The sequence below is a fragment of the Acipenser ruthenus genome, chromosome 25 (genome assembly GCF_902713425.1).
Source record: "Acipenser ruthenus chromosome 25, fAciRut3.2 maternal haplotype, whole genome shotgun sequence".
Lineage (NCBI taxonomy): Eukaryota > Metazoa > Chordata > Actinopteri > Acipenseriformes > Acipenseridae > Acipenser > Acipenser ruthenus.
In genome coordinates this window covers 1,828,126-1,853,500 of record NC_081213.1, presented here as the reverse complement: position 1 = coordinate 1,853,500, position 25,375 = coordinate 1,828,126, and the positions used below count along the sequence as shown (strand labels likewise).

The 25,375-nt window shown below is 41.0% G+C and overlaps 1 protein-coding gene across 1 annotated transcript; it reads right to left on the bottom strand.

Annotated features, from left to right (window-relative positions):
- Positions 1-3,716: 3,716 nt before the first annotated feature.
- LOC117414167 (tubulointerstitial nephritis antigen-like) lies at positions 3,717-23,814 on the bottom strand. Its single transcript, XM_058999426.1, has 12 exons — positions 23,597-23,814; positions 20,024-20,385; positions 18,593-18,656; positions 16,400-16,492; positions 16,159-16,273; positions 14,368-14,488; positions 13,565-13,715; positions 12,443-12,632; positions 11,862-11,907; positions 9,173-9,296; positions 6,997-7,042; positions 3,717-6,734 (listed from the first exon to the last, which is right to left on the bottom strand). Exons 2-12 carry the CDS (start codon positions 20,325-20,327, stop codon positions 6,591-6,593), a joined length of 1,398 nt encoding a protein of 465 aa, XP_058855409.1. The 5' UTR covers positions 20,328-20,385; positions 23,597-23,814; the 3' UTR covers positions 3,717-6,590.
- Positions 23,815-25,375: the final 1,561 nt, after the last annotated feature.

Genomic DNA, 25,375 nt, shown 5'->3' with positions numbered 1-25,375 from the left:
ATCTGGCTCTGCGAGGATCCTTCCTCTTTTTGATGAGCCCATCGCAGACAGACCCAAGCTTGGGACTCTTTGGGGTCCCTTACTGACCCCGGGGATGCTTCTGGCTTCTAGATCATGGAGATTTCAAAACAAAGGAAATAGAGTATTTTTTTTTAATGCAAAGAGTCCTGCTAGTTCTGGAATGTAGCAGCCTTTAAAAAACGTTTTATGAGTTCACCACTGATTCTAAGAAACAAAAAGGTTGCTAAAAAATCTAGCTAAGTTTAATTTAAATGGGGTTGGTCATGCTTTATTTCATTAATATCTGTTATCATCCATAACTAAAATAAACTAAATTCAATGGCAAACATTTTGACTAGAAGTCTTTCTCAGTGTTTTCAATTCTCTGCTTGAGAAAGGCTTCTACTCAAAACCTTTGTCAATTTAATGTATGATGTTTCTGTAAATATTTCTGCATTAACTGTTAACAAGTTTACAAATAATGCACATTTGTTGTTAATGGTTAGTTAATTTTATATTATGCAACAACCGGACACTGTTCTCCCGTTGCTTTTCTATAGAGGTCAGCCATTCTGTGATAACTGAGCGATGGAAAAGATTACACTAATTGACTAAAACCACTGCTTACTGATGCAACGCTTCACAGAGACGCTCGAGCCCTGCTCTCAAAAAGTTTGAGTGGACTGTGACGATTATTCCAGACAGAGGTAAATAAATAAATCACTTAACAGAGTTGTGGTATAATAGTGATAACGGCATTGACGTGGTACGTTCCTCAATAAACATGCAACTGCCTCATTCAAATAATGCCCTTCATTGACTCATGACTTCCGTTTCTACCTTGTAACACACCACAGCGATGCCATTACCCCTTAAGCAATATATTTATATGATCCCTACTTTGGCGATAATGAACTCCAAGCTGGCTGTATCATTGGAATGTGGTTGCTGTGACCATGCAATAAAGTTCAATCCTAGAGACCAGGTTTTGATGATCAGTGATCAATGTTTGTTAACATGTTAGTAGACTAGATGTTAACAGTTAATAAACTAGAAACAGCACCCCTTAAAATAAAGTACTATCATTTAAAACAGTTAATAAACGCATGCAGCGTAAACACGACACACTCACACAGCAGACACACACAGGGTTTTATGTATTTATAACCCCTAACTTCCAGTCCTAGCCTGAGGCACCATCAATGTTTTATTAAACACAATACCACAGAACAAAGGCCGTACAGTGCTGTTATGTCTCCTCTCTAATGCAGATTTCTCGCATTGCAAACAGGATTTGAAAGAAAGGGCTCTATCCCCGCATGCATCGCTGATTGTCATAATTGACATTCCCGCGCATCATCACATTCCACAGCCCCCCCGTTCCTGTCCCCGTCCCGGTCCTCGTCCATGTCTGGCTCTCGAGGGTCAGAGGTTCACTAGGATGCCTTAGCAGAGCACACCAAAACAGTGCGGCCGAAGGGCGCCTACGCTAGCCTGTTCACCTATCGAGCTTCTTCAAATAATTGGGACATAAAAAACATTTTGTGGGGAAAAAAAGTTGTCTATGCCTACCAATATCCAATTTGATATTAGTTCTAGCCTCCTAATGGACAATAGTAATAGTCCTAGCCTCCTGCTGGACAATAAACACATCACACTTTTTTATTTCTCTGACCAACCTGCTGCTTTTTAGGATAATATTGCTGCTTGTGTTCAGGAGGTGCTAGTTCTAGTTCAGTTCTAGTTGTTAGCCACAGATATATGTAGTTATAGATCAAGCTATCTTTTTTTTTTTGCTGGCAATACACTGCTGTACACTAGATGGTGCTGGCGCTTACTAATATAAAGACACTTGCTGATCTAGCCTATGTAACATATCTATGGCAGGCAACTAGAACTGGCGAGCAGCTGCTCAACTCAGAGTCAAAGCACCTTAAAAAACACAAACTATATTTGCGCAATTGAATCATAAAAAGGTAAGAAATTATAAAAATGTCATTTGCTAGCGACTTGCTCTTTCAGAAAGAGAAAGCGCTCAGCAGACTCCATGAGAGGTGGTGTTGTGGTGGCTGCCAGACGCGATGGCTTGGAATAAAGCATGATGACATGTTATGACAGCGCTCGGGAGTGTGTGAATCTCAGCCTCTATCAGGCCAGCATCAGCAGATAGCCCAGGAGTCAGCCGGTTAGCTGAGAGACGGGGAATGCATGAATAATTCAAGAGAAAGCAGGACGATTGGTCAGCTCTAATGAGCCTCTCAGGCACATTGTTTTCTCTGAGCATGCTTGGAACTGGCCCAGAGAGGATGAGATGTGAGAGATGTGCTGAATCAGGTCTGGATTCAGGTCCTTCCATCCTCCGAGCCCTCATTAATTCAGTTGCAGCCTCCCCACACACTGCATAACCGGCACTATAGAACTGTGCAGCAGCGGTCAAAGTCGCTGATATCATTTGTATACCTCCTCTTTTTTGAGAATGACTGATGATCTTATAATAAAGGTGGCGGCTGACCTCTGAGAAAATGTGTAACTCAAAGTCAATCGCAATTGGATGACTAGATCTCTTGACATCTATCAAGACATACAGATGTTCGTATTGTAAGTATGACTCCAGTATATCCCAGTTGTGAGGGTGAATAAGCAGTACTGTCAACACATCTCCCCAGGCAATGCCCCAGCAGGGGAGGTAGTGGGAAACATTGCCTCCATACTGCTTAGGGCTCAGTACCTCTGGGGTCAGCAGAATTGCAATCCCAGGGTATTATCCATGAACTTCAGCTTAACAATTTACTACAGCAAGGGGGCACGAAGTGGGGCGCTGCAAACGCACAGGGTAAATCCAGCTTGCTTTTAAGTAACTGTTAGGAATCAGATATTATACCTTTTGTGCCACAGCGGGACCCCAGTGCTGTTTCACAGGGCAATATGTCAGCAGAAGACATTGTAACTCTTTGGTGTGATTGCCAGCAATATGCGAAGCAGCTGGTAATGAACTGGATTCAGTAGCTGCAGACGTGCTGTGATAATGTGTTCCAATTCAATGCTGACAGGGGCTGCTTACTGGTTGTTCACTATGAATGACTTTTGAAACAGACAATAAAATTACCCCGACTTCAGAAATATAAAATTGCCTTCTCTTAAAGACTTTTATATATGTGCTTTTTTTTAAGCTAAAGCACATAGATCAAACTTTTAAAGAGGCCGAGAAAGACTTCTAGACGACCACGTTTTGTCGTTGAATTTGAGTTTCTTTTGGTATTTCTTCACACAGCAGGTATAGCAACGTTCTTGCTCGCAGTCTGGGATCTAATCTTCACACAGAGAAATCACTTACTTGGAAAAACCCTCCATCACTGCCAGTAGACTTGAATCACCGCTCGGATGTGGTAGCTTATCTCCTGTCACATCTAGAGTCCTGAGCTTCTGCAGATGTGGCTTTGGGCCAAGGTGCAATGAGATTCTGCTCCTTGCTGTTTCTCTAGATATATATCCCCTTTGGTCACAAATGTCAGTTTTGTGGGAACTCTATGGGGTTCAAAAAGTTACCCTGCCATAACTTTGAAAAAAAAAACATATATGCTATATGCATTATACAATAGTTACATAGATATATAACCTAACACGGTCCAATTGTACACACAGCGACTGAAGGGGATCTAAATGAACATATATATATATATAACTATCTTAGTTTTTACCAAAGGATCGACAAAGAATGTATTTATTGGTCACATTTATTTCAGCACCGATTTCAACAGTGTAGGACAGATTAACTGAACACTTTCACAATGGATATTTGAACAGAACAACATGATATGATTCAGGTCCTGTAAGGATATATTCACAGTTCATCTTACATTGCAAAAATATGTTAAAAGGAACAACAAAATATAGCTGTCATTGCAGTGCTTATAAAAAGGGTACAAACCAAACAATTAAAGAACCAAGTATTAAGTGATGTAAATGCTGGAACTTTTAATTTGCTTCACCATCACACCTTAAAGCCTTAGGTGCATGTGCTATACAATTAAACATATGAAATCTTTCCCAACAAGGTATTTTAAATTCTTCTGTGAACGCCTCAGACTCAAAGCTTGCAGTCTTGGCCCTTAGGCTGGGAAGTAACTCCTAAAAGTTAGATTAAAAAAAAACAGCCAGTTTGTATTTCTGACTGTCTCTTCTCAGCAGACACACATCCCAAGGGTTTTTAATGAGCTTCTGATCTACCTGATTAAACACAGACACCCACAAGCACAGACTTGTGTATTTAACCTGCAGTAAAGACCCAGGATTGCTTCAGTGCTATCAGGTAGGTGGGGCCTGTTTTAAGAAAGAGCTTTTGAAAAATGGTCATACACTGTGTGTGCCAGTATAAATAAAATGATTAAAAGGGCAACACCACATAGGAATTATGTTAAAGATAAGGGTGTGCTGTTACTCGTACTTGGAATTGCTTTTTTTAAGAAGTATTTAAAGGCAGGTATTCAGTGAATCCATTAATGAACGTGTTGATTTCAGAACGAGAAAAGCAGTCCTTCCCTCGTGTTTACAATTGAGTAGCATAACGGCCTTGGTACTGGATGAGAGGAAAATAATCTTCCTATAGGCTTTTAAAACACTCAGTGTGGAAGTTAATTGTCATTGACTGGTACTTAATTGTAAACGTGAGCGGAGGACAGCTTTTTTTGTTTTGAAATCAATTAATGGATTTATTGAATACCTGCCAATAAATACTTCTAAAAAGCAATTATGAGTTACAGCACACCCCTAGTTAAACCATATTATCTTTAGTAGTGTTTTACTATCAAACCTTACACCCCCTTCCCTATAAAACACACCTTCAGTGGTTCATGAACAAATGAATGAGTGTACTTTTTAAAATGTATTTATTTAATCAAACCATTGCCAAAGGTTTGCAATTAAGTCTCACATTTATACATTCATATCAAATAAAATAAAAACTTAAATAAAAGAAATGATATCAGCAATAAGGTGTGATCGGAAACTATTAGCGGCCAAACAGAAGTTTTGCTGGCAGTCTGATGTTGATGACTTTGTAACAAATCATGCATTTTCATGCATGAGCCCTTCCTGTATTTTATTCCACTGATAAGAGACACTACGTTGATTCTGGCTGTGCATCGTAAATGTTCCCTTACAAAAACAATAACAACAAAAAACTTTATTGAATTTCATACCAGCACCTGAAAGCACGTTCATCAAGATACATGAGAACAATGTGACAGCGTGTCAACAACGCATGGCATGCAGGGTAAGAGTTCATAGCAGATTTCAAACACAACGATTCATTACAGCCAGCCTGGTTCTTCTTACTGTACAAAGGAATGAAGCAGAGACAGAAAGGACACAGCAACGGGTTAACGAATCCCATTGCCCAGTTCAGTGCCTTTAAATCTCTCGTCACGACGTGTATCTGAGCAGGGTTTTGCAATTGCCAAGAATACTCTGGACACAGTGGGGTTCTGCTGTAAATAAATTGACCAAAAAGCTCCTGGGCTAACACCTGCAGTACTGGGTTTGAATACCCATTGACCTCAATCCATGACCTAAAATGCAGTGTAATTTATTCTGGACAGACATGAGGGTGTCTATTAAGACTGCTACAGAGAAGAACCTTGTTGTTTTTTGCTAGACTTCTTCAGAAGTAGAGCTGAAACAAGCTGAATCGTGTTTTTGTAACCTGTTATTCCAAGCCTGAAACACCGCACATCTTAAAATACGTGAAGAAAGGTTTGAAAACGTACGGTGAATCAGCTTAAATGAACTGCAATGGAGTTCGCCGATTTCAAAGTCATGAGGAATAAGCAGCGATTGCTAGAATATTCAAGTTTGATCATCGTGAATCATTTAATGATCCAATTGTCTGAAAGCTAGACTCGCCTGTACTGTTATCAGTGCTCTGCAAAAGGTCATTCTCACAACTAAAAAAAAAAGAATAGATTACGAAAACAATATAAAAAATACTTTTAAGACTTGTTTGAATATATTAAGAAGGATTTATGTTTCTTTAAGTGGCTACAATACTGTTGAGCTTTAGAATTGTGTATAATATTGCCACACACAGAAGTATGTACGAGCAAAACTGCAGCATCACACAGGCCTAACCTCCAAATGGGTCAACACTATTTATCAATCAATACAATGGGCATGCTTTCGACACCAACTTTCTTTTAATGGGTTTATGATTTCCCTAAAGCAATCAGGAGGAAAGATCTGAGAAAAGCAGCAGTTTGTTTGGTAATTAAAGCTCCCAGTAAATACTTCTTTGTGGCATTGTAGCTCTTCTCTGTCCCATTGCTATACCTTTCTAACCTGAACACCAACAGTCGATTTGAGATTGCAAAGCACCTTCGTCAGCCAATTTGGAGAAACTCTGGTCCCTTGAGAGGTTTTTTCGGAAAAGCTGACTGACTGCTCAATGAAAAAACCTGGGATCGCGGAAGCTTTGGAAAATGATGAGTAGGAGTCCTGAGATTTTTATTGCAAAGTCTGGTATCCAAATGCTAGTCACAGTATATATATATATATTTGGTTTATTCATTGTCCGCTGTCATTGGTGACTCTCTGGCTCACTTCCTGTGGTGCATGTCCTCCATTGTGATGCGGCCCCACACCCCAAGAACAAACGCCTCGATCTCACACTCGTTCTCTCCGCGGGCGATCTTGAAGTAGCCGTTCTCTCCCCAGTTTTTGCCCCAAGAATTGGCTGCGATCTGCATGTGAAAAATGATAATGAAATGAAGGTGATGTGTTGTATTGGACACTTAGGATTACATTTTACTTGTCGCTGTTTTAGTTCTTTTTTTAAAAAGCTGCCGTAAGGATAGCACCATCATAATTTAAAATGGAATCCTAGGGTAGGTCCGTTTTAACAAAATGTCACTATTGTATAGTACACACAAAACAAAAAATTATCCTTATGCTATTTCTACTTCTACCGGGTCAAGTGCTGTAAAAAAAAATACAGATTCTTACCCAGTATTTGCTTCTCTCTCCATTATACCCCCTCTCCTCTCCCCATCTGAAACAATAAAAAAGAGGTTAGTTTACAAGAAAGCAAAGTGCTAATAACAGCACAAACAATACAGTATAGTGCATTTGAATGAAAGGAATCCGCCTGCCATTTCACTGGGCTTTGTTTCCGATTCTAAATTCCTGAAGACCCGCTACACCCTCATTCCTCAGGTATTCTGAAGACCGCTTTTCACCGCAGCGGAATTCAAGCCAGCCAGCCTCTCCAATGGATGCCATTGTTGCCAGGGCAGGTGTTTACATAGTATTAATGAAATGAGCTGGAAAGAGAGGCCGTGGCAGGCAGCCAAAGAGGACTGCTTGTTTGGGCTTTGCTTTGCCACTCTTCTCCTGTTCTGCATTCATTGCTACACGTATTCAATGGGTCAGGATTACAGCACCACGCTTTTACTGTGCTGTACTCCCTTGCTCCTTGTTTGCACTATCGATAAGCAGGACAAAATACACTGGTGTTGCAGAACAAGCTGGAGATCAATTATCTTTCTGGGTCCTGGGTGTCATGAACTTTAATTCAATTTTTATTTTATTTTATGTATGCTATTTGCTCATTATAAAGTTGGAACAAGTTTAATATTTCAGCAATCTGCACCTTGAGTGTGGGTTAATTGGCATAGGTGTTTCAGTAAGCTAAACTGAAGTTAAGAGTTCAGTGCAGTGTAATAGTAGTAATGGTTAAATTAATATTTTATTGCAGTGTGTCAGTGTCAGTGCACCCTATTCAATGCAATGTTGTTAAACTGGTACAGTTGTGTAGTGTCTCTCTCTCTCTCTCTCTCTCTCTCTTGATAGGTAACTAACATATTCTATTGAAATGCTGTTTAAATTCACTGAAACTAAATTAGGATCGACTACACAATGGGCTGTCTTTGACTTAAAAAATTAAAATAAACAGCAGCTCCACGCCGGTTGTCATTCAAATTCCCAAAGTCATTTCCTCGATGAGCCAGAGGAAGGAGAGCCTCCTTTTCCTGTCACCTCCCCTTTCCCCTTCCCTCACAAACCCAGACCGTCTTCCTTCTCCATCCAGGGAACGTTTGACAAAAAAAAAAAAAAAAAACCAGAAGATTCTGGAATGGAACCTCCCCCTCCCGCAGACACAATCTAATCAGCAGCTCAAAACAATTGCACTTTCACAAGAATAAACTTGAAAGCACTTTCCATCTACATTCCCAGGAGCAAGCTACTGAATTACTTAATGGAGCGTGAGGGCAGGGTTTCTCATTAAAACATTGCCTGACTTCAAAAGGAACAGCGGCCGTTATTATGGGAGCCTACAGGAAAGCATTAGCTCAGTGAACGGAGATCAATAAAATGTGGACATCAGTGTAAATGGTCATCCTTATCGGAACGTTTTGCCTTCTGCTTTCTTTTCAGTGTATAAATGACTTTCCTTCTTCATTAAGTATTTCTAGTGAGTTAATGAGTGTCTTGTTGGGTCCTGCATGTTTTGCTGATTTTGAATTCCATACACAACCTACCCCCGTTCATGAACCAGTTCAGACTGAGCTGGAAGACGGTAGGGCGTGTGCTTGACGGGGCTGGGGTGGTTCTTCATCAGGCAGTGATTACACACCGTCTGCATTCCTCTTTATTACTTAGTGGTGACAGGTTCATTATTCATTCATTATTCAGCCAGTAGTATGAATAAGAGTAAAGTCTGAAGCAGTACGGGTATCATTAGCAATTCAGTTGTTTCTTTAGGCTAACACTATGGATTAGCGGTCTAGAGATAACTGATTAGTCATTTCTGTGGTTTGGTCATATTTATACACTGATCCCCATAAAAACTATTGTGCACATACTGTGTTTGTGGGCAATGGATAAAGGGTAACAAGAACACTTAAGGTATCATTTTGGGATGCTATAAATTATTTCTGATTTGCGTATTACAAAAAAATAGTGAGGACTTGCATATACTGTGTGTGTATATATATACAGTATATATAATAACGCGAGTGCAACAGGTCGAGGCTGGGCGTGAACTTCCAACCCCCGCGCACCACAAGCGAGCGTCTTAACCACAATGCAAAGAGCTCCTCTGCATGTGTCATTACAGAGCTTTTAACCTCATCTCATCCCCCGACGAGACCCAATCCAGTGCAGTAGAAGCTGTTCTTACCCGGTGATCTTGACAGAGTGTGTGCCGTGCTTCCTGAATTGGGATGGCTTGTTGCTGTTGACCGGAGAGTGGCGGTAAACCCCGCTCTTGTACACAAAGAAATCTTCATAGACTTCCAGAATGGCTGAAAAGATCAATGAAAATAAATGAAAAGAGAATTACAGACAATCGGGAAGTGAACAGTAAAGCAATGCAACACATTCAAGCAATGCAACACATTCAAGCAATGCAACACATTCAAGCAATGAAACGTGTTACTACATTTTCTACTTGATTTTATTTATACTGCATAGCGCCTTTCACATCACAGTATCTCAAAGCGCTTTACATGTCAAAATGATGCAGTATCAAGAGTAAGCAATTACAATAACATCAATGATAATAATAACAACAATAAAACAACTAACTAAAACCACTGAAGAAACAAGAAATCAATAAGAATGATGGATAAAGGTGCGGGGGGGTGGCTGTCTATTTAAAAAAAGAACACTCTGATTTGCAATGTATTTCACATTCAAACTACGGACTGGAAAGTAGACCATATTGATTTTCCATTTGGAAAACAAGTCCTTATTTGGAAGGTTCTTTCTCTACCTCTTAATTTAGAGTTGCACATTTACAGCCCAAATGAATGGCATTCCTGCAGTTCATTTAAATCGCTGGCATTGTTGGGACAGATATTATGGCAGGTTTGCGAGTGAGAGGTCAGTGCTAAACCCGCCAGCTTGTTGCGTCTTACAGATAACGCTCACGCCCCGGGTGTCTGTTTGAAATCCTACAGGTCGCATAGGTCAAAGGTTGTGTAAGCATTTGCTTTACAGGTTACTGGGTTTAGCAGTTCATTACTCCTTACACAGTGAGAAAATAATTCAGGACATGCACTTAGCAATGCTAAAAAGAAAGTTACATTCTTTGACAAAAGGAGATTCACGCTGAGGCTTGACTAAATATAACAGCCTACATATTTTCAATGTAATCCTAAAATGTTTAGCTGTGCTCTTTTAAAGGCAATGTTCTCCCCCCCCCCCAAGATAATTATCCAATTTTAAAATAATAAAACTGAATTAGTACAGTAAACTAGGAAAGCGCAATATACTTTTTTCAGTACTACATTTAGAGAAATATTTGCTAAAATAAATCTCGCCAATTTCTTCCATACAGAAAATCTGGACATTGGACCAACTTTATTTCCGAATGGCTCCTAATAGATTGGCCACTCCCTGTGGCCTCTGTACTTTGCTCCCTAGGCTGACTGCCACAGAGGTCATGACCCTAATCGATCCTCCTGTAACCCTGGCACTGGTCAGGCAGCTACCGTGGGGCTGGGGTCAGCTGTGTGGCGACAGGGAGGGTTAACTGCGAGCTGGAGGTCAGGGGGCAGCCACTTGCACTGTGAGGAGCGGACAGACATGCTTCGCTTTACACACCAATGTGTGGAATTTGCTTAGGCGCACAGAAAACTGGCAACGCTCTGCTGAAACAGATCTCACAAAAAGGGAGAGAGAGAATAAGAGGAACACTAGTATGGGTCTGCAAGAAAAGGATAAGAAATAAGAGATGAGAAAGGGAGGGAGAGATAGTGCCACTGACCAAGAAATGACATTGAAAGTGTATTTATTTGAAGTGTTTTACCATATAAACCGACAGGTATGTACAGCGGAAGAGAGAAAGAGTGTAAAGAAATGAACAGAAAGAGAGAAAGAGGAAGGAACATTGAGTCACAGATACTATGGGACCACAGTAGGACACAGCCTTGCTGCTCAGGCCTGGCCTGGCTTGGCTGACACAGCTGACACCTGCACTGTGCTGTTCATATCTGTGCCATTGCCAAGCACTCTATTCCAAATGCATGTGCTCATTCATTCTTTCACTGCACTGTCGTGAGCACAGGAACAGAGCGAGCAATTCTCTCACTACTGTCCTAAACAGCACAGCGAGTCTTCATTTCAGTAACAAACACGAGACTAGCTGTGAGTAACCATCAGTTAAAGCAGCAAACACACATTCTGGATCAATATCCTTTGTGGTCAATAGGTTAAAACAGCTGCTGGCTCCAGCAGACAGTGCCACACCGTACATACCAGCGCTGTAATAAGAGTCAATAAAGCGTGCGCTATTAGAGGGGAGCAGATGGAAATGTCCTTGCTGGGAACACTGAAAGCTTCCATAGAATAGGGAAAGAATGGTTTTTCATTGATTCCGAACTCAAGTGAAAGCTATGAGGGGCGTGGCCCTGACCTTCAACAGGCACCTTAAAGGAACTCTTCATATCATCTATATATCCTGAGTATTTCAATTCAAATCTCTTATTACGTGTTTTCTGCATGATCCTCGTATTGTTTCTGCTCAGGTCGTTCTTCATCATTCTTACTGTTTATTCCAGGCTTCACCAATGGGGTTTCAGCACGCAGGGCAACGCTATTAGGCTTGAGAAGTTCCTCTTTAATGAATGCTATTTGAATTAATAGAAAAGTGCTGCATGAATGCCCTTAAAGTTTTCCATGGTTCATGCCCCTGGCGTTTTGAACTTTCACACCCTTATTCTATGCTGAGTGGTGTGTAGTCTAGCCCTCGTTAATGTCCTTACCTATCAGGATCGATGCCAGAAAGAAAGAAAAAATAAATGTACAGCACAGTACGTCTTTCGCTGTACAGTTTTACTGTTAAGAAACGGTATTAAAAAACGTACCTTGTACTGGCCCGTTATCCATAATTTCTTTCATGATTTCCTTTTCCTGTTTATGAAACAAAAATAATAATAATTAACCCTTTGTTTCGGGGCTAGTGAAACTGTTCACCAATTGGGTTACCATTATAATCCCAGTGTATTACCCCAAAGAAACCATTGTCCGACCCACAGTATAAACAGCAATGGAAACATGATGGATTTGAAACACATAATGCACAGTCTGGTATTGATATGGCACTGAAATGGATTTAGTGGTTCATACCAAGTTGTGATACCATTGGTATGTCGGAATATGGTAGCATAACCCCCCCTGCTAGTGCTGCAGGATGGTACCATCCTGTTCTAGACTGACTGCGTGCTGTGAGGTAGTGTGAGGGTTTTGCAGTCTCAGAAAACTGCTTGTTTCATTGCCCAGGTACAATGTTTGAACGTGTTTTTTTTCTCTTTATTGCTTTAATTGCCTGTTTGTTTGTTTATTTGTTTTAACAACATCTTTAAGAATCTACCCTCCAGAGAAATATACTCTCATCACGAGTAGAAGTAGCCACAGAACACATCCCGTCTTGCAAAGAGCTGCTTACATTGGAGGAGATTCTGTAGGCGGGGGTAGACTGGTAGATATCATTTGTGTAGGATGATTGATTGGGGCAGCGGGCGGTGGCTTGCCTCTTCCCCCGGCCCACCGATTGGCTGTGCATCATGCACTGAGGGCGCTGGGAGGCGGAGTCTGTCTTTGAACTAGAGAACGGGTAGCAGTCCTCTGTCACAATGCTGTCCAGAGAAAGAAGACAAGGTTCAGTCACTCAGGGTTCAAAAACAAGTACCACAAGGGTGGCAATAAGTCTCCAATTGCATAGCGGTTTCACCCATTCCAGGTTTTAATACAAGCTTGATTAACCCCAGTGTAAAGGTAACAAGCTCAGGAGTGTCTTATTAAACTCATAGTAAAACCAGGAATTGATCATACGCTATGCAGTAAGAGTCTTTTTTCCCATCCCTGGTACCATAATTATCGGTATATCATGCGCACCCTTTTAATGTTGGGAGAATTTCTGTGTGTTATATACAAATCACGCATTTACAATGTGTGCAGTGTTGGTCACAGTAGTATTTTAAAATTGTATTTTTTAAAGGAAAAACAAATCAATGTTTCACACTTGAACAACGCTTTGATGTGCCTAAAAGACACCACGGAAATCACTATTAAAAAGGCAAGGCATAGATCCAATCTAAAAATATAAATTAATGTACAAAATGATATATAAAAACAACACCACAGGCAAACTGTTTCGCAAAATATAAAAAGGCAATTTTAAAATGCTGCATCTATAAACTTTTGGGGATCAAGATCTTGTCAGCTGAAGTAAAATATTGCGTCCATGTGAGACTACAGTAGGTTTAAACATAGCGTTGACAATGAGAGAAGGAGAGACCGAGGCTGCAGTCTCTTAGGCTAACGTCACTCGTTAAGCTGAGGGAACATTTTTGTCTTGGAACTCGGTTTCAGGAGACTAGGTTTCAGGCCGCTGCATAGCACACCAGGGGAGACTTGGGGGTTTTGATACAGCAAAGGTGCCTAAGGTTTCAAGTCATTGTTCCTGAAGTTCCTTTGTATTCCCTCAGCTTTAAGATACAAGTTGGGAGCATCCCGAATCTATTAAGAGCCCGCCTCTGCGTTGGTGTAACCATAAAATAACTCCTACCCTCTCCTGCGCAGGTACCACCAGGCTCCGTCGATCTGCCCTCCCCTGCAGCCCCCCTGGTTCCGTGTGTCGCAGGAAATGAGGTTCTGAGGCGACAGCATGGGGGTCATGTGACCCATGGACTGAATGGAGATCCTATCAGAGGCCACGGCTAGAGAAAGGGGCGGGGGACAGAGACACAAGACACAAGAAAGCCAAGTAAACAAAGAGTAAATATCAACTCTGATAGTGGAAAAAGAAGTGGTCTAATTGAACTTAAAGACTAATTAGCGTTACAGTGTTCTTAGTTTCTTTTAACTGTCCCTGTACCTTTTTATGATTTTTGTAATTGTTCTAGATGATTGCAATAACTCAAATACTGTGTTGTTGTTTTTCTTATAAGTCTGTGTGAGGGTGCTATGAGTTCAGAGCTTCTCTTCAGTTCTACTTGTCTGCTATTGGCAAATGTAATCTAGCCAAAGCGGTTTTATATTAGCAAGCACCAGCACCATCTAGAACACAGAAGGGTATCTGAGCCAAAGTGTCAGATCACTAGATGGTGCTGGCTTTTACTATGCAGACTCTGGCTGATATAGCCTATGTTACATTTGTCTATAGCAGGCAAGTATAACGGCTTTGTGGTGGTAGAGGGCAGAAATAATCGCATGCAAAGGAGTGGCTGTGCTGGGAAATAAATGTAGCGAGACTGAAGTGATCACAGTGGAATCTGGTAGAAAACTGATTTCCTTGCGTCGTCAATGCAGTACAGCAGATTACATGCAGGTAGTTTGCTAGATGTTATAAGCGCCTGTATGAAGGCTTACCTGCAGTGGAGAAAGCCCAGGATGCAGCACAGTTTCCCTGGTCCAGAGGCTCGTGGATCTTTCCCGGCCACTTATCAGCAGCGTTGAAATAGTAGGGCAGAAACACGTTCTCCAAATTCGTCTGCCACACCAAGAAGAGAGGGATGTGGATCAGATTCTATGTGCATTTCAATTCAGATGCATTGTGGTCATAGATTCCAGCAGAATGGTAATACATGCAATGTGCTCTAATGTAATCCTCACAATCTTTAGCAGCAGTTGCAATTGTAATTACAGTGAACCTAAATTGAGTTTTGCAAATTGTAGCAATCGTTCATTGCAAACATAATGTAATTATAGCACTCTTAAAGTGCAATTGCAATGCAAATTCTGTGCAGTTAGGGTTGAGACTAGTTGCATTAAATGCACTCATTCACCACCATTTAAAACAACTTTGCATCAGTTAGCTATACTACGTGTAAAGTTTGTTATATATTATATCATTTTTATATTCTTCACTGCAGAGTAAAAGAGCTCCTGTACAGTAAAAATAAGAAAAACTGAATTAAATTGTAGGAAATCCTGCCTCTGAGTTCAACCATTGTATCTTTTGAAAAAACGGGTGTGTTAAAAGCAGTCTGTCCATTGATCTATATTCTGAAATGTTTCACAGTGTGGTCTCGCGTTAACCTCAGGCCTGCTGGTTTGTTAAAGACACTCAGACACATTCACCTCGAAACAAGGCAGGCTCTCGCACATCTAATTGCTTTTCAATGGGATTTCCAAACAGGGCAGCTTCTTTTCCGATTTTCCCCCTTTGATTTTATAAGCCGACTGACAGCTCCTCTGGAGCGCACTTGTGTGACTTGGTCTTCTATAGAATGGAATGGACACGTCTGTCAGCAACAGGGTTCCATCCTGCTTCACAATCAGAACTCTCAGAACCTCCCAGGGGCCTCTGTTCAATCCCATGTTGCACTGCTTGCAGCATTACTACAGACCACATTTTGATGACCACATTTACGGAGAGGTCAGAAATTAGGTTACCCCCTTTCCATACTCTGGGTAACAACCCCTGCTATACAAAACTTTTCAGCTTTCAACTTCATGCCTCATACAAGATTTGTTTTTTTCATGCTGTCTTTAATGGTGTTGCAGTAGTTCATTAAACAGCAGGAGTTATGTTATAATAAAACTACCATGGAGTGTAAAAATATATAGCAGAATGTATAACTGCTGAGAGCTGTGTTGCAGGTTTTAAAAAACAGCTCATAAAGGGGGTTTTCATTTAGAGGTATTTCTGTCTGACTGGACAAGTAATGGCACGTTTATTTGAAGCTCTAAACTTGTGGTTTTAGGAGTTGTTCAGTGCCTGCATAAACCTTTTTCAGCTTCTCGAGCAGAAACAAACGGGGACCAAACTCTTGCATTGTCTAACGGTTAATAGGCTCAGGAGAGAGCAGTGTTACGTAAGAGCTAAGAAGGATTAATGAAGCCCGAGCTTAAGTTGCAAAAAGGGCTGGCCAGGTGTGTTTCCTGTTAATCACTGTTTGCTCTTTGTGAGCTCACTGAGGTGTCCTCCTTTAAAAAACACAGGCGAGATGTTTGAACACTGGGGCTAACATGAGTCTCACAGAGATTCATTAACTTGCGTTAACTGACTACAGTTTACTGCATGTCTGCCAAGGTGTCTCACCTCCAGCTATACAAGGAGACAGACAATTCTCTGGCTTTGAGGGGGACGTGGAGGATTATATTATAGTATAGGGTGTAGGGTTCATATGTAGATACAGGACACATGCTTTGTCTCACCTTAATCTCGTTCATGTTCCTCACAGTTCGGGAGGGCTTGTTGGTCCCCAGACGGTAGCGAATTCCCTCATCCAGACTCATCCCCCAGAACTGGCTGTAGTTTCCGGCTCTCCAGCTGTAAACCGAAGGACCCACCAACCACAGTTAGCACGGTATAGTATTCTGCAGTGGGAGACTGGTACGACACTCAGTGTGATAACAGGTTTGATCGTCGCCATTGAAGAAACCCATTTTCGCTTACCCATAGTCGCCTCTGTTAATAGCGTTGATCATGTCTGCTTCAACGAGACACGCATGGTTTTCACAGTCCCATCTGCCGTCTTTGCTGCAGGTGCTAAAAAAAACAGAAAAGAGACAGGGTTAGGGTTAGAGTTGGGGTTAGGGTTAGGGTTAATCATAATCAAAAACGGAGTGGATCTTGAAAAGCACCTTGACAACAGAATCCATGACAACAATGCCGCATTGTAACTGCAGTACAGTGATCTTCAATGGAAGTTACATTGTAGTTATAAGACAGTGTTTCAAACTGCAGTCTAATTACAGAAGTTACTTGCCCCAAATGCACTTTTACTGCAAACTTATGGCACGCCACCTCGAGGGACAAACGTCACCTTTGGTTTTCTTAAAAGTGAAACCACTTCCTGTCCCGCTCATTTAAACATTGTATTTGAGAAGGCCTGGTATTTGGCAAGTTACTCAATCTGAAGTTTAGTCTTCACAGAGGTAGAAGACTCAAGCTGTGCCGATGCCTTTTAAGGAGACGGACACAGAGAAACTCCAATTTTAGTCAGTCGGCAGGCAAAGCCAGCACGGTTTCCAAAAAAAAAAAAACTCTGACTGAATTTCTCACCAGCAATGCTGCCAAGTGTCCGTCCTGGCTTGCTGTGCTGATCTGCTCTGTTCAAATTCACTGAACAGGGGTATCGAGACTATTTCAAACAACAGAGGCTGGGAGTGTGAGAGGACAGGGAACAGAGAACATAGCGTGCATAGCATTCATTCTTGAGTCTTTCAAGAAATGTAAGTGTCTGTTAAAGTCAAAGACTTGTCAAGTAGGACTGATGACTGAAATTCACTTAAAACTACATTGTGTCATTGCTTAATGAACTCTGTCAAGTCCAACTTGCATGCTAATTTTGCAGTTATCATGCTGTCCCTAGTTATGAAGTTATGACATTGTGCTTCTGTAGTTTTTTTTTTGTTGTTGTTTGTTTGTTTCTTTTTGCATTAGCTATCAAAAGTAGATCTTCAAAGCCTTGGTCCCCCATGAGTGGTAGACAAAGCCACTCACACACACACACACACACACACACACACACACACACACACACACACACACACACACACACACAGAGTATTGTAATGAAAATATTTCCAGAAGTCTCTCCAAGCTGAGGATGTTGTGACTTGTTTTGTGTAGGATTTGATAATGACTTGGCTTCTCATCAGTAGCACCTGGGGCCACAGTAAAACAATACCAGGGTCTTCTGCCAAGCCAGAGAGCAGCGTTTCAGTCAGCCAGCTACACATGCCTAGACCCCCCTTCTGGAGTTGCTAAAGAACTCCAAACCAGCTGTCCTCACCTCAGAGGTACACATTAGTAGCTACAAACTCAGATATAGCAGCCAATTTGAACGAGTTGACACAGACCCTGTGTGGTGCTGCTCATAATCTGTAGCAGACTGAAAATGTCCAGTCTAGTGCCTTGAGAAATGTTGATGATACAAAATATTTCAAAATCCCAACAGTGAGAAATACTATTGGAAAGACAGCTTCCAATAGTACTTCTGGAATAAACTACCCACAGAACTCAGACCCAGAGTGTCACTTTTTTCATTTTAAGAGATTGTTGTTTGATCATTGGAACCATTACAATAATACATGGATTGTATGCTTGTATGTAACTTGCTCCTGTCTTCCTCCTGGGGTGCTTTTGTAAATGAGCTGTTTGTAGCTCATATGGCTTTTCCAGTGAATACAATTTTAAATAAATAGTGCCAGTGCCACTTGTTATTGTTCCAGGAATATCCATGCCTGCAGCAAAATAAACCTAAAACACATAAACCTAACCCTAACCTGACATCGCAATATACATCGTATCTAAGCTGAGTGATCTCTGGCGACAGTTGAAAGAAGTTAAGCCCACCTCAAGCAAATATATAAGAGGCAGATGAGTCTGCTACAGTCTCATAAGATTTAGTGACTTTTAGAATTCAAAAGAAATAATAAAACTACATAGAGCTAACCATAAAAACCAACAAGTAAATGTGATCTAATACGAAAGAAATAAGATTTTGTAGATCTTTCATTTTTCCATGTAAAGGTGCTAGGCTTTAAAAACAACTTATCGAAGAGCTGAACTGGGTACAGAGCACCATGGTTTAACAGAGGTGGATAAAAGCAGAAGAGAAGAGGTGTACGGTATTGCACTCACCACAAGTTGCAGTTTTCCTTGTAGGTAGCCCCTGATGGGAATCTGTGCCCGTTTCTTTCACAATCTGTGAACGACAGATGAAAACGGCATTCAGTACCAGAGTGACTGCCTTGCTATAAACATTCCTGCTGTGCATATGTGTGTCGACCACAGGAGCAAATGATTCATTGTGAATAAGCAGAACCGTTGAGTAGTTGAGCAGCTTTCATTCCAAACACACACACACACAGGCATATTGCTGAAGTATACCTTTTCAGTACAGCAGGAAGACTAGGGGGGTGGTGTTAATGCCTGTTTCCTTCTCATGTGTGACCTAAGTGACCAGATTTAGTGGATATTTTCATAGCAGCTACAGTATAACATACATACAGTAGAACTACATACAGTGCATGTATATAGTAGTTTAAAGTTCAAAGCATTTTAACTACAGGACGGTTTCACTTGTTACTTACAAGACTGAAATAAACATAACAAGGTCATCTTTACCCTTCTGATGTGACCCAAATGCCTTGCCTTTCGAAGCCTGGGATCAACATTCAGTCATGGAAAACATGTCTAACTAACCCTTATAAACGTCTACTGCAACAGAAAAGTGCAAGCATGGTGAAAGCATGATAAAGCACAGGTTGTATCATAAAGAACGCTTGGAAAGATTAAGACACTGATCAAGGTTCATACTCTGAACGCAACAGTGATTCTGGTTTCTGGCCAGTGGAAAAAGAAAAGAAAAAAAAGGAGCATTATGTTGGTGTTCGTTATCACATTCCTGGGTTCTCTGGAAAACTGCACTCCTGGCTGCCAGCCAGCCTTCCAGCAAGCAAGCCGGCCCCCTACTGTAAACTGAGCATTTCAAATACCTGCCCTGACCTTTCCAGTACCTGCAGTGAGTTACATTGCAACAGGAGAAAACCTCCTCAGCATTGCACACATTCCTCTCAATGAAAGCAAGCCTTCACTATTTGGGTTGCACCGCATTGCCAGCAATGGTTTTGGGACACATGTTGCACACTGTTCCTGGTACAGCAGCATGCTGTCTGATGTTGCTATGGATTGGTGCATAGCATTGCATGCAAACAGTTAGGACTTCCATTGGATAGCTGTTTGAGCCATTCCAGGTTTCCTATGTTCTGTACAGACGGTGCCAGTTGCTCCATTCACAATGACGTTTTCAACATGAGACGGTTGCACATCATTTAGCAACCCTTAGTAGTATAATGTACTGAATATAATGTTCTCAACTAAAATCCATTTGTTTTGAATGGTAACAAATGTACGATATTATCTATACCCTGGTTTATTATTATTATTATTATTATTATTATTATTATTATTATGATGATGCTGTGCATTCAATATATATATATATATATATATATATATATATACATTAATAATAATAACCAAAGCAATTAGTGTGTGTTTAGTGCTTACATTTTCCATATGGGTGTGGCTCCCCCAGGCAGTGACCCCAGAAATCGGGGCAGCAGTCAGAGATGGTCCTGTTGCAGAACAGGTCACAGTAGCAGATTGTGTCAAGGTACGGTACGGTGCAGGAATCTTCCCGCCCCGGACAGCAGCCCCCTCTGCGCTCACAGTACGAGCCGTACGGGTCCCGGATCCCCCCGACATGAAGGGGAGACAGGAGCTGCCTGCGCGTCCGGATGAGCTTCGCCGCCCACCCCTCCTCTGCCACCAACAGCAAGACGAGCACCAACACCGCAGCCAGGAGCTTCATGTTGTTCGACAAACGCGTGCCAATGGTTTGAAACGTCAGTTGGCAGTCGATTTGAAACCTGCAAATAAAAAAAAAAAATGATGACAATAATGAAACAAACCAATATTAGCCAGGCACCCGGTTTAACATTTGATGCGTCGACCTGTTATTATGGGAGTTTACACCGAGGGAATGTACTGGAAGCAACACCATTATAATACCAGTGTGTTACCCTGAAAGAAATCCACTGGCAGCCCAATGGATTTGGTAACTATGTTACATGGCAGCTTGTGATACAATGGCACACAGTCTGGTAATAGATCATGGAACTGCTATGTGGAAGTGGCATGGGCACCCCATTCTAGCATTGATGCAGAACCATTGCAGCTTCCTTTGTGCTACCACTGCCCCTCAAATACCACTGAAGATCAGATACATTCCTCTGCTTCACTCCGGCACCAGTTTCCTGCAATGCCAATGCTGTGTCTCCACCAAGTTCCTCTGTTTAAAGTGATTTGCAGCAGCCCGGGGGGAATGTGGAGGTCACAGTTTCCTCTGGTCAATGTTATCGACGTCAGAAGGAAAAACACACACACTCAGTAGCCTCTCTCTATCTTTGCAAGGGCATGGGTCTACTCTGTTGATACTGTTGCCCTTGTTCTGTCACTCTCTTGAAAATAAGGAAGAGTTATACAAACAGGCAATTCTGAGTCATGAGAGGGTTTGCGTGACTTCTGCATCCTGGTTCTTTGATGTCACCGTTGCGCTGGTACAGTAAAATGCTGATTACTGACTTTTATGTCTTGTGAATCCTGACCTAAGGCGCACGGCACTGAAACGTTGATTTGACTTGCTCACTTTTTAATCTTGAAGTCACATATATCGTTCATGTATCCAGCACCGGATTTTAGAGCGTGCCGTGAGATAACTTGACTTTACAGTAAAGTGCTCTAAAAGAAAGACCTGCTCTGGCTTTTCCCATTACTGATTGATCAAATCTCCCCCTACGTTTCTTTATAAGTTCCAGTTTAATATTGCTTGAGTGTAATGCTTTTATAATATCGCAGCTGCCCTTGTCGTGAAGGCAGCCATGGAAGCACTAGTCTTCACATCCTTGTGCTACCTAGCCCCCTCTTTGAATGACTTCTAAAGACTGAGACTTTAGCATTCCTACCATCTGACCTTGACATTGCATTTGACCCTGGTTCACACACCGCAAAAGAATGTCTTTGAATTGGGGGCTCACTTCATCAGTCAAAGACGTGCGTTATATACCGGCACTGCTTTAGCGTGGGCACACTCCAAGGACTGAAAGACAGTCCTCTGTGATGCAGACTGCAGTTTAGAGTCATCAAGCATAAACCGGAGACCATGGGGTCAGCTTTAATAATCAATATGTTTATTCCTCAAAGGAATACTTTTAACCCTTCTGAACTTGCATGATATTTCATTTGTTGTAATCTGTTTCTCATCCCATGTGTGTTTTTAATCATCACCTGTTCCTGTTTCCACACTCCTGGGTATTCGGCATGCACAGTATAATTAAGTCACCAGCATGTTTTACCATTGTGGAAGTGTCCGAGCAAGCCTCAGGTGGCATGAGACTAGCCAGTTCAAAATGACCACTAGGAACGTGCTTTCCCACAGTGAGTTTGTCAGAATTTGCAAATGTTGCAAAAACCCTATTGTTTAAGAGGGGGAAGAAATGACCCCCTAAGTGTGCCGCTAGTGGTAATTACTTCTGCTGAACATTTATTACAATATTATTATTATTTCTTAGCAGACACCCTTATCCAGGGCGACTTACAATTGTTACAAGATATCACATTATTTTTACATACAATTACCCATTTATACAGTTGGGTTTTTACTGGAGCAATCTAGGTAAAGTACCTTGCTCAAGGGTACAGTAGCAGTGTCCTCCACCTGGGATTGAACCCACAACCCTCCGGTCAAGAGTCCAGAGCCCTGACCACTACTCCGCACTGCTGCAATATATGAACATGCCAAATGCCCAGGGGTGCAGTAATAAATGAGGATTAAGAGCATTAATAAACAAATAAAAGGTAATATGCACATTCATAGGGTTTAAAGTATCTCTTTAAACCCTGCTATCCACTCTCAATCCTCCTTCCTCTCTCCACCGCACTGGTCAAATTACATAAATCCAGCTTGTGTTCAGATTGTTTCAAATACAAAACATCAAACAGCATTAAAATCGGCCTCTGCTCAGGGCAGTGATATAGGCCCCTTTTTACCATTGCTTGATTTTCAATAATAAAAAAAAAAATGTATGAAACCTTTGGAACTGACTAATCTTGTACTATAAACCGGAGTGTCAGCCAATCAGATTCTGAACAGGCACAGTCATTCTCCCCCACTCTGAGTTCAGTGTACACCCATTGATCACCCTGTCTATGTGAAGCAGTCACCAAGATACACCTGAGACAGTCCTTATCCCACAGGTATAGTAATTATATATTTTTCCAAAATAAGCGTGGCATTAATATCCTCCACAGTGGGTTCATTCACCTCGCACTTGGCTTGGGACACTTCACTGTAGTCAATATCCTGCAGGTGTATTGACCACTGTGCTGGACATTAATACTTGGGCAGTCATTCATTAATCTGTCTTTATTTTTAAGCCTTATCTGTGTTTCATGTTTATCTGGAAAGGAGTGAAGGGTAATTCTGAGACTATAACATACTGTATATAGACCCCAGTCTGTATACAGGGGAGCGGGTTTGTTTTAAGTATCCATTCTCACATCCATTAAACAGGTGTCTCATTTTGATCCATAGTGCTCATATATACCCTGGATGTCCCCATAATCAAATCCCATTGTACAAAACTGGTGTAAGCGCTGGGGTACAAAAGCTGATTCCGCTAATCACTTTTTCACTGTATGAGTTAAATTAAAGTCAAGGACCGACTGTATAGAGACTGCAGACCCTACAGTTCCCAAACAGAGCAAACAAGACCCTGTGATACAAGGAGCTGCTGAACTTCCTGAAACACACACAGATTCATCTTTAACTCAAGGCTATATACTGTACCTGTTACACAGCCTCCAAACTCACGCCATGCAGAGCAAACAGACAGCATCATGTAACTTTCAAAAAGTTTGACTTGAGCTTCCCACAAAACTAATGCATAATACAAGGATATAATAATCATCATCTTAATCCTGAATTTAGTTTCATTCTAATTACTGTCCATTACAATGAACCACTACACATTACACCGTGGTTATCCACAGGTTAACATATGTAAAAGAGCAAACTTTTACCTTAATGGCAAGACTTCTGAAAGCAGTAATCCAATGGCACTGTATTGTTGGTAGAGAATCCCACTTTTTTTTTCTTTTATTCTGTTTCTTCTTCAGTGTTTTGTTTGGAATCCCAGGTATTCAGCTGCTTTGAAACAAACCCCACTGTTTCTTCAATGCACTGGCTCTAATGGCAAACCCAAGCATGGCAAGCCTTTATGGATTTCTACGAGTAGGAGGTCCTATACAATCTGTAGAGGCCACATCCACTGCCCAACCCCTGTCACTCCCTCCCACTCTGTTCTGCACCACTGCTCATTCATTGATCCCTCTGTCTGCAACCTGTTCTTCGGATCATCATTATAAGCGAACTAGGAGGAAGCTGCTCTGCCCCCTAGTGGATATTTTGCCCTACTTTTATATCCTTTTAAATGAGTGGTTGTTGTCTCTTTAAAAGTGTTTAAAAGTGAACTAACAATTTATTTAATATATTTTTCTTCCTTTCTTTCTTTCTTTCTTTCTTTCTTTTTTTCTTTCTTTCTTTCTTTCAAACATCTCTAAAACAGTTGAAATAGGTTTAATGAAATGCAAATGTGATTAATTCATTTAAAAATAAGACACATCCTGAACCAAACATTTCTTAAACAGTCTTTAAAGTGTTATGTTGTTTTGACAGTGCTTACATCCCTGCGATTCTGATTTTGTCACTTTGCTTGTCTTTGTGATTAGCTCCTCTTTTGCACAGCGATGATTTTATATGAGTGCCGTATGCAGAAGCACCCGGAGTGTAAAAAAAAAAAAAAAAGAAATAGTGAAATAAGAGTCTAAAAATAATCCCTGGTGCTGAGAGAAATGGGAGTAATCCTATTAGTGTGATCAATAGCAGCCTGAGTAAACAGATTTGTCTCAATCCAATACAATAGAGCAAAGGGCGTGCAGTGGTACTGTGCACTGATAGACCGCAGCTGTTCATAGACTGCTGTTATTGACCTGGGATGTTGGCACACTTTCAGTCTATTCTTTGATTCTTTTACCTACATATTTAAAAAAAAAAATACTTGTTCATCGTTTTTTGCTAGGTGTGGGATATACAGTTGGTGAATCTAAAGGTGTGCTTGCAGGAATACACATGTGTGCTTGATCTAACACATGGTTTTCTGTGCAATTGCTCTGATAAAAAGCATCTGTTTCTTGAACTTTCCACACATTCACATCACAGCCTTAATAAACTTGCATTCACATGAATTGTAAACGGCCTGGGGAGAATGCAGTAATGTGATTGGATAAGGAGCTTTCCAAGTTGCCCTGGAATGTCAGAACACACAGATGTGTTGGACGTTTTATTTATTATTATTTAATACTATTATTATTATTAGTTGAAGATGAAGAATGTCATGTTTAGAAAATGTTACAATTGTTTTATCCCCTTCAGTTGCAATGTTAGCACTTGCAAACATAACAGAGAATGAGATTTTCAATCTGCGATATTGGTTAGAATGATCACAGTAATCGCCATGATCTTATGTTTGAACTCCCATTAATTGAACTTTCTCAATTGTTAGCAGGTCTACCTCTCTCATACACCCTTTTCTGTCTGCTTTTCGCTTGTTGGTATTTTAACATAAAGCCATACCGCTGTTCTCTGCCATATATCTTTAGGGACAAAACAGGGAGAGAGAGAGAGAGTGCCACTGAAACCTTTTAGCTTAAGAACTGTCAGAAACATGATTCTATCTTCAATGATTATTGATGGTAATTTTTCAGTGTAATAAATAAGGCAGAATAAGCAAATTACCGATA